This window comes from Delphinapterus leucas, chromosome 16 (assembly GCF_059928025.1).
Source record: "Delphinapterus leucas isolate spDelLeu-1000000601 "Yukka" chromosome 16, BTC_Dleu_Yukka2, whole genome shotgun sequence".
NCBI lineage: Eukaryota > Metazoa > Chordata > Mammalia > Artiodactyla > Monodontidae > Delphinapterus > Delphinapterus leucas.
The window spans coordinates 33522743-33536834 of record NC_143144.1 but is presented as its reverse complement, the minus strand read 5'-3'; the positions used below and the strand labels follow the sequence as shown (position 1 = coordinate 33536834).

The following is a 14092-nucleotide window of genomic DNA, read 5'->3' as shown; positions in this document are numbered from 1 at the left end:
ACTCTTTGTTGCGGTGCGTGGGCTTCTCATTGCGGTGGCTTCTCTTGTTGCGGAGCACGGGCTCTAGGCATCTGGACTTCTGTAGTTGTGGTGCGTGGGCTCAGTAGTTGTGGCTCGCGGGCTCAGTTGTTCCACAGCACGTGGGATCTTCCCGGACCAGGGATTGAACCCGTGTCCCCTGCATCGTCAGGTGGATTCTTAACCACTGCGCCACCAGGGAAATCCCAATACCCGTGTTTTATGTCAGTGGAATTCAGAACAAAGATAGAATCCTAGAAAAGTAAACATCAGAGGGCTTCCCATAGGCTGCTCAGTATGGGATGTGGGCTGATCTGGTGACAGGAGGGTTGAGAACCAGGACGCAACTTGAGAATATACTATAAAACAGGGACTTCCTCGTGTGGTTGTCCCCTCTCCAGGTATGGAAGGCTCCCAGCTTGCTCCCATGATGTCACCTGGCATTGCGAGTGTCATAACATCTCTTGAGAATAAGGGTCACACAGCTCTGGCTTCATTTGGCACCTAGGCTACCAAACTAGGGACACGGCTACTATGGTTGGGGTGGGGCTGACATTGTTTAAGATCTATGTTGACCTTTGCCCATGAATGATGGTGTAGGAGAGACCTCTGTGCTCAAGAATGGGTAAGGACCTGCATTTTCTGAAATACTTGCCTCGATCCTCTGCTTTAATCGGGCTGTGTCTGCAGAACCCAAATGACCCACCTTACTTATTCTCTGCGCTGGAAAGCAAACCAGACCCCCGTGGCCCATGGTCCAGGTTGATCTGAAGCTTCCTCCTAGGCTTTGGGGTCTCAGCGTTCCCGGCCTTCAACAACACAGGAGATTTTTTTTTCTTCCTATGGAGTCACATAGTTCTGCCACTCTTTCCTTCCCTCTTGTCAAGAAATAGGCTTGGCTTACATATTGGGATGAGTAGTGATCACCCATAGAGCATTGTCCAGACCACCATGACCTCGCAAGGATCCCAGTGGCCATACTGTACGATGTGGCTCCTCCCCAGCCCCCAGGGTGAGTTGATTGGATCAGAGGTGGGCATCTGAGACAAGTAGATGCATTTCTACATAGTTTTGAATTGATATCAAGCAAGAGTTTCTGATCTCTGGGACACACAAGAGACCTGGACGCGGAGGAAGCTGGTGTGTAAAGGAGGGAAAGAGGTGAGGATGGGCAGAGAGAGGCAGAAGCCAGGGAGGTGGCACAGCGGTGCCTGTGCACCCCCAGTCCTTCGTAAGTCAATTCAGAATCCTCTGTTCTTTAAAAACACCCTCTTTTTGGCTTAACTAGATCCAGTTGTTTTTCTTATTTGCAGTAAAAGCAGTCTGTTCTAAGCTCCAGGCCTTTGTACTGGACAGTTGTTTGCTCATTATTGTGTAACTGTTTATGTTTCAGAAGCTTCCAGGAACTGGGGATTTTTTCAAGTAACAGGGGAATGATATGAACAGGGAGGCTGAGCTGCATGCTGTTGAGATGTGTGGCTTTTGTTTTCAGATGTGCTGTCCCGTATATGAAGTGTGGCTGCAAGAGTGTTGGGAAGACGGGTAGGGCTCGGGGGTCCCATTCAGAAAGGGCCAGAGAGGGCAGTCCTCCTGGTGCCTGGGAGCAAAGGAAAGAGTGGTAGATTTCCTGTCTGGGGGAGGGGTATTCGTTGCCCCCTCCCATGAGCCTATGGTTCATCCAGGCGTCATTCCAACTTCTTAAGCACAGACGTCATTTAAATCTTCCTTTGCAGCAGTGTGTCAATAAAATCAACTAAATATACAGAGGCCTTTGGCCTAAAAATTTACAGGCCAGAAGTATAAGCTCTGGGGTCAGATGGCCTTTTTCATGAGCTGTAGCACCGGTACTACCTGTGCAAGTTCCCTCCCTCTCTGTGTCTTAGTTTCCATGTCTGTAAAATGAGAAGGGTTTGAGTAGATTATCTCTGAGGCAGAGTGGAGAACATCCCCGGAACTGCCAGACAGGGAGAGGTTTGGGGATGAATTTGAACACGGCTGGGCACCCTCCGTGTCTGACATTTCAGAAGGGATTAGGGTTGTGCAGATGGTATGTTCTCCCCTGAGCCAACCACAGTCAGACTGTCATGGGTAGAGAGAGATCCTGGGCGGTCAAGGGTGAGGGGAGTCTACTGGGTGTAAGGCCACTCAATCTGGCCAGAGAGGAAGGTGCCTCCCTGCCAGGTCACCCCTCTGTAACTGTGCAGTTTCCTAGGCTCAGGGCTTGAAGCAAGAGGCAGACACTGAGACCTCCCAGCCCCGGGGCTCCAGATTGCATTGGCTGGAGGAGTCTGGGGTTCGGGGGGAGGTCTAGAACAGGGCTCTACATGGGCGAGGTATCAATAGAAAGGATTTGAAGCCGTGGGAGAGAATGAGCCCAAGCCTGGAGCGAGAATGAGGAGAGAGAGGAACTGGAGCTGAGGCTCCCGAGCTCCTCTGTGGAGCAGTCCAGGAGAGGAGGAGGGATGAGGCTGATGCAGAGCAGCCAGAAGGATAAGAAAATTGCAAGCAGAAGAGGAAAAGGGAAGGAGGAGGCAGTGATCAGCCGGGTCAAATGCGGCCGATGGCTGGAGGAGGTGGAGGGCAGAGGAGGAGACGCTGGATTTTGCAACAGGAAGGTCTTGGAGATCTCATTTTAGCCCTTGCCCTGGGAAAGCAGGCTGGCCCCCTTTTCCTCTGATAGGCCTTCCTGGTGTGAAGCCAGTTTCAAACTTTATTCTGAGGGAGGCGTTCCATAGCAGCCCTGCCTGCTGGGCTCACCCATGGCTCTGTGGAGAAGCCCTGGCCAGCAGAGGGTCACCTTTTTCTTTTTTATAAATTTTATTTATTTATTTATTTTTGGCTGCGTTGGGTGTTTGTTGCGGTGCACGGGCTTCTCATTGCGGTGGCTTCTCTTGTTGCGGAGCACAGGCTCTAGGCGTGTGGGCTTCAGTAGTTGTGGCACGTGGGCTCAGTAGTTGTGGCTTGCGGGCACTAGAGCGCAGGCTCAGTAGTTGTGGCGCACGGGCTTAGTTGCTCCGCGGCACATGGGATCTTCCCGGACCAAGGTTCGAACCCGTGTCCCCTGCACTGGCAGGCGGATTCTTAACCACTGCACCACCAGGGAAGGCCTGAGGGTCACCTTTTTATTGGGACATTGGCAGCATACAGCTCTGGGCAGTGCCCCACCCTCCCCCGGGGCTCAGAACTCGCAGATCACGAGGCACTGTTCTCCACAGGCCTTGTCGTTCCACTTGCCATTGGGGTAGATCTCCACACAATTCTCTGTGCCTCTGTCGTTGTTGGGCTCCCCGGGGGCCCAGTTAGAATACACCAGGGGCTCCCCTGTGGGGTAGGTGAAGCTGCCTTCCTTCTTGTTGTCGGTCATGCTCAGGAAAGCAGACTTGTTCTGGTCTGTGACCAGCTGTTTCAAGGCCTCGTTCTCGGCTGCAGAGCGTGGGGAGGCCATCTGTCCCCCGGCCTGTGTGCATACCTGCTGTGCATCCTGAAAAGTTTTTTCAAAACCTCCCGTCTTGAAGATCTTCTCCCCGACACCCCGGCCACTGGGAAAGAGATCCACTAGGGGAAGAGGAGAGTCAGGTTGGGGTGTGGCAGCACCTGGACCTTTGTGCTCCAACCAGAGCCCCCCAGCCTCCCATCCAGGGTACCAGGGCACCAGATAGGATGAAAGCGAGGCACTGGTTCCACAGCAGCCCTGGCTCCACGATGCGCCCTGTGAGTGGTGCTGTGGTCTCCAGTTACAGGTGAGGACCCTGGAACTCGGGGAGCTTATGTAAGAGGCCCAAAGTCACACAGCTGTCAAATGTAGAGTGAGGATCAAACCTTGTTGGATGTGACACTAAAGCTTAGACGTGCACTTTCTGTTCCTCCCCATGTCATATGCCAGAACTGGTTTTTCAATTACTGTGTAGATTGGAATGACTTTGACCAGGGAAATGACACGGTGCTGCCCAGGGCAGTTCCTAAGAGTGTGGAAAACACCATGCAGGGGGCTCGCTCTCACCCCTGCATGATGGCTGGGCATGTGGGGTTGTCAGAAGTGGGTCTGTGCTGTGTGAAGGGGTGAGGGGAAAGGAGAGGAGAGGGTGGGGCATCTGAGAGCAGCGACATGCTAATCTCTGCACTGGGGGCAGCCCAGTGTTGGCCTCTTGATATGCTTATGGGTGATGCCCCAGCCAGTCAGCCTCCCTGGACCGCTGGACAGGGGATGAAGGCTTCTGAGAGGTGTGTGTGGGAATGGGGGGCAGGAGTGGGATCGACGCTGGAGAGACCCCTGTTTGGGAGTCAGAAGGCCACGTGTTCAGCCCCAACCTGACAATGACGGTCCAGGTGGGCAAGGGAAAGTCACTTCCCTTTTCAGGGTTTCCCATTCCTTATTTCTAAAGTAGGTGTACACTACATAAAAGCATCACCTGTGTGACATGTTAAGTACCTCTTATTACTCCATCCTATCCCCATCCCTTTGACTTCTAGGCTCATGCATGGAAATCTTCAGGGCTCCTAAGAGGGCTCACTGGACTGGGTAGGAACCCAGACTACGCCCTGACCCACTGCCCTTCTCCTCTGAGTAGTTTCAACAAGGACTCAGAGGCCAGATTCTCCACGGGGTCAGGATGGCACCTAGAGCAGCCCTGGACGAGGTCAGTGCAAGTTCATGTGCCATAATTGGGTTTATGTCCCATGCATCTGGGTGGGTATGCATGTGCATGCGTGAATATGTCCATATATCCATCTGAAGGTACACAGGTGGAATTAAGGTCCATCTGGATGGGTGTGCATATTTGTGTGTGCATGTGTGCACATGTATGTAGATGGTGTGGAGTGTGCGATGGTGTTTAAGTACCCACACATGTGGCCGGTGCCTATGCCCGTGTTCTCCTTTGTTTACATCAGTGTGCATATGAGCAAGTGAACGGGTATGCAAATATGTTTGTAGAGGGAGGACAACATCAAACGCTGGAAACTCTCATCCTTACTACTTAGGTACTTAGTTGGCTTGAGTCCTTAGGAACCAATCTATATCCCACCCCTTTATGCTCTACTCCTTCAGAAAACTCTTCTTTTTTTGGATCATGAGGTTTGATGAATGATGTGGACTCAAAGCTGATGTCAAGGAAAGCAGAGAAGGGGGAGGGGCAGTTGGGGACTGAGGCAGAGAGTCCCAAAGGCACCGGGCACTCAGGTGCGCACTCCAGGAGGCCTCCGCCTCCTTAGGATTCCAGGCTTAGGGAAGAATCTCTGCTTTAAACACCCAAGGAGTTGCAGGGAGAGTCCAGCACTGGCCAGAGACTGCAGGCAGCCTGCCCCTGCCAGACCCAGCGGCATCTTTAGGGTGAGATACTCAGGGGCCACACAGCAAGGTTGGGCCCCACCAGACTTGAACCCCATGAGCAGCATCCCAGCCCCTGCTCACAGGACTATGTCTGGATTCTCTGGTGCCTGGGCTGTGCAGCTGCATCTCTGGGTACTTGCATACCTGGCTCCACAGAGGGAAGAGATGCATCGTGGGTTGGGTGTCCCCTTGTCTATCATAGGCACATGCCCAGAGTAGGCAGGGGTGAAGGTCTCCTGCATTGGTGACAAGGACTGCATTCTCCTCCTTTTCCCTTGCATCTACTTGCAGCTCCTGGAATACGTGGCTGCACTGCTGTGTCCCAGCCCATCCTTAGCCCCACTCCCTGCCCCAGTTCCAGTCCTAAACATGGTCCCAGCCAAGTTCAATTTTAGACCCAAGCCCAGCCAACTCCAAGCCAAGACCCAGACCTAGTATGAGGCCCACCCTTGGTGTCTGGTTCAGGTTCAGGTCCAGGAACTCACCTTTCTTATACTGAGAGAAAGCATTCTGGAGGCGTTGTAGCTGTCTCTGTAAGGTATCCACCCGCTGCCGGAGAACGGTGATGTCTGCAGGGCAGAGAGGTCGAGTGAAGAGAGGTCCAGCACAGCCTGGGATCAGCTCAGAGCCCGGGCCTCAAGGGAAGGGTACCCAGTTGCAGACACATATTGGGGGTGGGGGTAAAGAACTGGGACGCAGCCCTAGGAAGCCCACATCTGCTGACATAGGTGGGCCTGTGCTGCCCACAGGATTTCCTGTGTTTCTGCTATGAACACTGTTCCCTGAGCAGGTCCCTGCACCACACTGACACTGAACCAGGTGACACTGTAATTCCAAATTCTAGGAACCTGATTAACACTTCCTTTTGGGGGGTGGGAGTAGAGGAATACATGTAGCTCAAGTACTTCCCATCCACTGGGTTATTTGAAGTTCAAAGCTATCTGATGAATTGGGAAGGGAGGTGTGCTCGTCCCAAAGATCAGACAGAAAAACTGCTCAGGTTGCCCTCCAGCGAGTCATAGAGGCTAAGACCAGCGTCCGCTTTGACTTCCAGCCCCCGACCTGTAACTAAGGGGGACGCCTGAGAGGAGGGCCCGGGAGGGCCTCCTCCCACCCTCCGTCCCCACCCGCGCCCTTGTGGGGCCCCCAGATCTTCCTTACCTTGGAGTCCACTCTCTCCCTTCGCTCCTCTGTCTCCGGGAGCACCTCTGTCCCCCTTCAGTCCTGGGGGGCCCCTGGCACCTGGAGATCCCTGTGGACCCATGGCTCCAGAAGGCCCTGGGATCAGAGAAGAAGAATTGGGTGAGTTCTGAACACATTTTCTAGCATTTTCACCTCCCCCAGTACATGGACTATCTTATCGCCCAGCAATACACCCTCCCCATATACATATGTCCCTCTGTGCCCTGAACCCAGCCTTGCATCCTCTCTGTGTACTGACTGTCCCTGTCACCCAACAACCAACCTTCCCTGTACATAGACGGTTCCTGCTACTCGCCCTACCCTCTCCCTAGAGACAGACAGTTCCCAGAGCCCAACACTGGCTGTCGCCCTGGAGTGCTAGCTCTGACCTGGCGCGTGGTGATGGTGGGCACAGGGGAACAGGAGCCCAGCCCAGCTTCCATCACTCACCTGCTGCCCCAGCACTTCCAGGGGCTCCGCGTTCACCGGGGGCACCTCTCTCTCCTTTAAGACCTGCGGGGCCTCTTGTCCCCGGGGAGCCCTGCATGCCTGTGGCACCCACTCCTCCTGAGGAAGGAACAAATTGGGACGAACACGGCTGAGAGTGCGCTCAGCACTTATCATTGCCTCGGAAGCGGAGCTTTTCACCCACAGCTCCAGGTGAGAGAATGAACTGGGAGATGGTGCTCCTTAATGCCTGGCCTCCTCTGGGGAGGGTATCGGGGAAATACGGTCAGTGTGGGAATCTGCGGAGAGAGACCCTGGCAAGGCCTACCCGCTGCAGATGGTCCGGGCTTTTCCAGGCGCTGTGCGCGTGCCTTAGGCCCCATCACAGACTGCCACGCCTCCTTCCCACACCCGTCACATACCAGCCACCTACCTCTGGGTCCAGTCTCGCCTTTGGGGCCTGGTGCACCTGCAGGTCCTATGTTCCCCTGCCTCCCTGAGGGACCGTCTCTTCCAGCTGGACCAGGCCTACCTGGAGGTCCTGGAGGCCCTGGGGAAAAGGACCAGCCCAGTTAGTGACACTGAATCTCCTTGGAAGTGGGAGTGCATAAAAGATGAGGGCAGTAATAGAAGTCTGAGAGGCAGCATCCTCCTAGAGGTGCTGCCCCACAGCAGCTCCAGTCTTCCCTGAAATAACCCAGCGCCACCTTGAAAACAACCTTCTGCCTCCTTCCTGGGGTAGAATCTGTGCATGCCTACTGGCATGTCCTAGCGACAGCACACCACCTGCAGACATCTGCATTCCATGCCCAGCTGCTCACCAGGTGGTCCAGTGTCTCCCTTTGGCCCGGGTTCTCCAGCAAAGCCATTGTCCCCTTTGGGCCCAACTGGGCCAGCTGGTCCAGGCATCCCTGCTTCTCCTACAGGTCCTGGTAAACCTATGGCAGCAGAAGAAATGGGCATAAGCCTGGCCCCAGGTCCCGGAGGAGCCAGGTGATATTCCTTCAGGTTTCTATAAGGTGTAGACACTTCATCTCCACAAGACCCGGTCCAGTGGTGATCCAGGAAATGGGCGTCCACATCCCCATTTTACAGGTGAAGAAACAGGCTTGCCAGAGCTGGAGGCAGATCAAACCAAGACCTGCCCTGACTTTCCATACAATGCACCTTCCCCTGCCCCAAGGCCACAGTATTTATAGCAGACAAGTCTGTCAGCTTTTGCCCTTGATCATGGACTCCTTGCCCTCCCCCTTCCCAGAACCAAAGTTTATATCAGAAATGACACCAGATGCTAATCACCAGAGAAATATAAATCAAAACCGCAATGAGCTACCACCTCACACCTGTGAGAATGGCTATTATCAAAAAGTCAGCAAATAACAGGTGTTGGAGGGTGTGGAGAAAAGGGAACCTTTGTGTACTGTAGGTGGGAATGTAAACTGGCACAGCCACTATGGAGAACAGTATGTAAGTTCCTTAAAAAATTAACAATGGAACTACCATGCAATCCAGCAATTCAACCTCTGAGTATTTAACCAAAGAAAATGAAAACACTAATGCAAAAAGATTTATGTGCCTCCAAGTTCATTGCAGCATTGTTTATAGTAGCCAAGACCTGGAGGTGGCCTAGAGCCTAAGTATCCATGGATAGATGAATGGGTGGAGAAAATGCAAGGCGTATATACAATGGAATATTATTCAGCTGTAAAAAGGAATGAAATCTTGCCATTTGCAACAACCTGGGTGAACCTTGAGGGCATCATGCTAAGTGAAATATGTCAGACAGAGAAAGGTACCATACGATCTTACTTATATGTAGAATCTAAAAAACAGATGAACAAAACAGCATGCTCATAGATACAGAGGACGGATTGGTAGTTGCTAGAGGTGGGGCTGGGGAGTGAGCAGAACGGGTGAAAGTAGTCAAAAGGTACAAACTTCCAGTTATAAAATAAATGAGCCCCAGGAATGTAATGTACAGCAAGGTTACTATAGTAAATAATACTGTGTTGCACGCTTGAAAGTTGTTAAGGGCGGAGATCATAAAAGTTCTCATCACGCACACAAAAAATTGTAGCTCTGTGTGTTGATGGATTTTGATAAGCCTTATCATCATTTCACAATATATACAAATATAAAATCATTATGTTTTTCACCTGAAAGTAATATAATATTATATATCAATTATACTGTAATAAAAAGAAGAGAAAAAGCTATGTAACATGCTCTTAAAACTATAGAAATTAGACCAAATTATTATGCATCATTAAGTGATAAAAGTATGCTATAAACACTCTATTTAATACGATTCTGTTTCCTAAATATGTCCGTGAATGTGTAGGGCGTGTGCACACGTAAAACGCATTGGATAAACCACAAGAACAGCACCTACAAAAGTGTTAACAGTTGCTGTTTCTAAGTGGTACAATTAAGGTATTTTTAATTTTCTTCCTTTTATCTTTAGTGACCACTTATTATTATTATTATTTTTTTTTACACATATTATTTTTTATTGGAAAAATGACCAAACATTTTAAACTTGTTACCTCAAGAAAGACTGCCTAAGTCTGAAATTATATGAGATCTACCTCGATTTAAGAATTTTACACTGTGTGTAAAATTGTGAGTTTGGTTATTCTTTCATTGAGATGAAATTCACATAATATAAAATTAACCTTTTTTTTTTTTTGGCTGCGCGTGCAGCCTGCCGGATCTCAGTTCCCTGACCAGGGATCGAACCTGGGGCCTGGCAGTGAGAGGGCTGAGTCCCAACCGCTGGACCACCAGGGAATTCCCTAAAATTAACCTTTTTAAATTTTACAAGTCATTGGCGTTTAGCACATTCACAGCTTTGTGCAACTACCACCTCTATTTAGTTCAAAAATATTTCATCAACCCCAAAGAAAACCTCATATCCGTTATAACTCTGTCCCTGCTTCTTCGCAGGCCCGGCTACCACCATTCTGCTTCTGTCTCTGTTACTTTTTCTGGATATTTTATGTAAATACATACAATATATGAGCTTTTGTGTCTGGCTTTTTTAACTCGGAGTGACGTTCTCGAGGCTTATCCAATTTGTAGCACGTCTCAGCACTTCATTCCTTTGTGTGGCTGAGCAATGTTCTAGAGTATGAACACAACACGTTTTGTTTATCCATTCACCACGGATAAACGTTGATGGACACATGGACTGTTTCCATCCTTTGGCTGTTGTGAATAAAGCATTCATGTGCAAAAAAACAAGAGAAGAAATGACACCTGTCAGGTGCTGCTAACTTATTCATTCACTTATTTGTTCATTTCCTCATTGTTTCATTTATTTGTTCGCTGGGAAACGAACTATGGAACATAACTTTCTGCTTAGCACTGAGCAGGATGTAAATGTGAGCACCAGGTCCTGGTCTGCAAGGGATTTGTCACTGAATTTTAAACTGTGAGGCATGGGTAACGAGCGAGGAAGACAGTTTATGAGATGTCCCTCATCCCATCCCAGCACCTCCAACCCCAGCACACACACATAGTCAGAGGAAACAGGACTTCAAGGAGAAGAGAGGTGACATTTCAGATTTGGAAACCGTGCTCCAGGGTAAGAAAGGCCAGGGCCTGCCTGGGCCAAGCATGTGCTGGTGGTGGGAGACTGTGCATTTGACGGGTGGCTGAGAGCTTCTGTGCTGGGCATTGTGCTCTGCTTTTAGTTACAGTCCTCACTAGGCGTGGAATGGAAGCATAGAGGACGGGCCTGCATCCCAATCCCACAGTGTGCCGTGCTCAGGCAGAGACATCCTGGCCCCAGGCCAAGCCTCTCTCGGGCTCCCCACTGGCCGGGGTGGCAGCAGGTACGTGGGAAAAAAAGCCACTCCTTAGAGGGGAGCATTAGAGGTTGCCCATCCTTGTGCACAAACTGTGGAGGCCATGAGAGCACCCTTTTTCAGCAGCAAGCACCATGCCTCCCAAAGCACTCATTTTGCATCCTAGCATCCCCCGAAGTCCTAGCCCTGTACCTTACTGCCACCCGAAGTGAAGTTTTATGCACCACCGATTTGGCCAGTCTTAACTGTATTAAAATTCCTCCTGTCTTGGCAATTTACATTCATTTATTCCACAAGTATTCACTGAGCTTCTACTAGGTACAAAGCACTGTCCTAAATGCTGGGATTTTATTAGCGAAGAAAACAGACAAAAACCAAATCCCTTCCTCATGGAACTTAAACTCAACTGCATAGAAATAGATAATCAAAATTAAAATGTACAACATATGACAATTTATAAGATCAGAATAAGTGCCACAGAGGAAAAATAAAGCATAGAGTATTGGTGGGGCCGTGCAGTGTTCTCTCTCCAATAGGAGGGCCAGAGAAGGACTCTGTCTGTGACTAAGGCCATGAAGGAGGTGAGGAGTGAGCCATGGGGATGTGTATGGAAAGAGCAAGGCCCTGAGGAGGCAGGGGGCCAAGCGTGCTTAGGGACCAGTGACAAGCCAGTGTGGTCAGGGCCCAGGGAGAGTGGGAGGAGTGGAAGGAAATGAGATCAGAGAGATCAGCAGGGGTGGAGGGTGGTCTTGGGGACTGCTGTGGGGTGTGAGGTTTTACTCCAAGGGAGATGTGCGCCCCTGGGAGGACTCTCTCACTGAATCCTTTCGGGCGGGGGTCTTGGAGGTGCTGAGGAATGAGGGAATTGTCCTTGGAAATTCAGCCCCCCAAGCAGGGTCCGGGTCTTATTGGCCCTGCATGAAATGTCTGGAGCATCACCAAGTGACCCAGCTCCACCCTCTACCTCTGCCCAAGGGTCTCTCCTCTCAGGCCCACCTTGTGCTTTACAGCAGGTTCTTGGGACCACGTGCATCAGAATCTTGTCACCAGTGCAGACTCTGGCCCCACCCAGACCTACTGGGTCAGGATTCTGAGGATGCTCTGATCTCCAGGAAATCCTCAGACCCATAACAGTTGAATAACTAAAGTGCCTGGGACTGAGGAGCCAGAGAGGAGCCTGGTCCTTGGTCCAGCTGTGCAGTGTTCTCTCTCCAAGCACTGACCCAAGGCCAGGCTTGGAACGCACAAGAAGGGGAGGGCTCAGCCACATCCATGCTGCTCAGAGAGCCACTGTAGGAAAGGCTCCCTACCCCACACCCTGCCCCGGGATTCAATTCAGGGCCCCACTGGGAGCTAGAGAGAGCTGGCACCTTGAATACCACCCTCCTCCTGAGTTCACTTCCAGGCAACCTTCTCCAAGCCCCAGCCCAGTTATGTTGGGAACTACTTTCTGTCTGTTAAGGACAGACCGATAATTGTCCCTTATCCTACAAAGCCTGGGGATGTTACCTATTCTCTCCAGCTTAAATGCTGCTCGTTTTCTTCCTCCCCAACCAAAATGCAAACTCCAGAAAGATAAAGACCTCAGTTGATCCCTGCATAGCCCTGGCCTAGTGCCATGGTGGTCCCCTTGTTCTTGTTGCTGGTTCATTGAATTCTCACTTCTTGCCAGTAAGACCCAGATCCTCCCCTGTGGGGCAGTATTTCTCGGACAATTCCCTTAATAATCAGTACCTTTGGAAACCTCAGGAGAATTCACCTCATTGGTGCAGCAAGAAGATGCAACTTTATCCTGAAGACTCAACAGGAGAATGAAGCCTTGGCTCAATGATTTGTCACTGTATAGTAGATATTATTCCCATCTACAGATGAGCAAACTGAGACTCAGAGACACTGAGTGGCTTGTCTCTGGGGGTCCCTGCTGTGGAGCTGGAGCTAGCAGTCGAGCACAGATGTGTCTGATACAGAAGCCCATGTCCCTTTCATCTTCCAGGTTGGGTTTCACATAGCACCTTTGTGTCACAATTTTCCTACCTATCAAATGAGATTAATACATCCCTTGTAAGACTTTTGGTGGGATTAAATAAACCACTCAAGTGAACACCCAAGCACGGGGCTGAACAAAGAAATGTCAGCTGCCTTTCCTTCTCTCCTCTCTCCATAATGTATTTAGGGAAATCCTTTTGACCAGGCCTGAGTATGGGGCCACAGAGCCTCATCCTTTCCCACCCCTCATGGAGTAGAGTTTAATTGCATATTAAAAATATTTAACATCCTGCAGAGGCACCATGTAAGCAGAATGAACAACAATTAAGTTCTGGAGTATGGTTCTAGAGGACCCCAAATACCAGTCATTTACTCACTGTTTGCTCCTTCTTGGGTGGGTGGAGTCAAGATCCTAGCGGAGGAATCAGGGCAGCTGCTGACGGAGCTGGGGGCTCGGGGCAGCCCGTCTTTGCCAACCAGTAAGGCTGTGTTTTAAGTGGGCTGGATATCTGGGGGAAACCCACCCATGCGGGATGAAGAAGACCATCTCCAAGGTTTACACAGAAGAAAATCCAGAGTTTCTGGGTTGGTTACAATTCCAATGCCCACCCCTTCCCACCAGGACAAGCCCATGGTCCCAGCTCTACCTGGATCCCCCTTCTCGCCCTGGGGGCCTTCTCTCCCATCTTGTCCATCACGACCAGGCAGGCCCTTCTCCGGGGGGTTACACATGACCAGGGTGCAGGCGTTGGCCAGTGTTTTCTGGGAATAGATCTTCATTTCTGCCCCCAGAGACCTTGGGGGCTGTGAGAGCAGAATCAGCGTGGAGAGAGGGAGGAGAAGCATGTCCTAGGCAGAGGAACAGGAAGAAAGGGGGCATGCTTTTGGTGCGAGGATGTGGATTTTAGGGCTTGGCCTAGCTCCTGGAGGCGAGGAGAAGCACATCCTCAACCTCCTCTCCTCTGCTCTGGGGCCAAGAGCAGCGGGGCTCTGAAAGCAGTTTAGGGACAAGGTGGGCATAAGGTCTGGCCTGAGAGCACATGAGTTGACCAGCTGGACTTCTGACGGGGGTGACCAGCAGCACGAACCTATTCTTAGATGCTCTGTGTCATCCCTTCTTGTGCCTCCCCTTGGGCACTGCCATGGGCACTGTGGCAAGGATGTAGAATTCCTCACTTAGGCCATCTGTCACATCAGGAAGGACTCACTGAGAGCTCTCGGGCGGGACCCTTCCCATCTCTGGACCTCCTTCTCCCTTTCTGTACCAGTAAGTTGGTTGACTTAATTCCGACAAGGCAAACTCGTTTCCTCTCACTTGCTG

The 14092-nt window shown here is 50.9% G+C and overlaps 1 protein-coding gene across 1 annotated transcript; it reads right to left on the bottom strand.

Moving 5' to 3' along the window:
• Window positions 1-2348: 2348 nt before the first annotated feature.
• Window positions 2349-13691, bottom strand: SFTPD (surfactant protein D). The gene is made up of 7 exons (XM_022591004.3): window positions 13419-13691; window positions 7798-7914; window positions 7410-7526; window positions 6980-7096; window positions 6509-6625; window positions 5833-5916; window positions 2349-3573 (listed from the first exon to the last, which is right to left on the bottom strand). Exons 1-7 carry the CDS (start codon window positions 13615-13617, stop codon window positions 3197-3199), a joined length of 1128 nt encoding a protein of 375 aa, XP_022446712.1. The 5' UTR covers window positions 13618-13691; the 3' UTR covers window positions 2349-3196.
• Window positions 13692-14092: the final 401 nt, after the last annotated feature.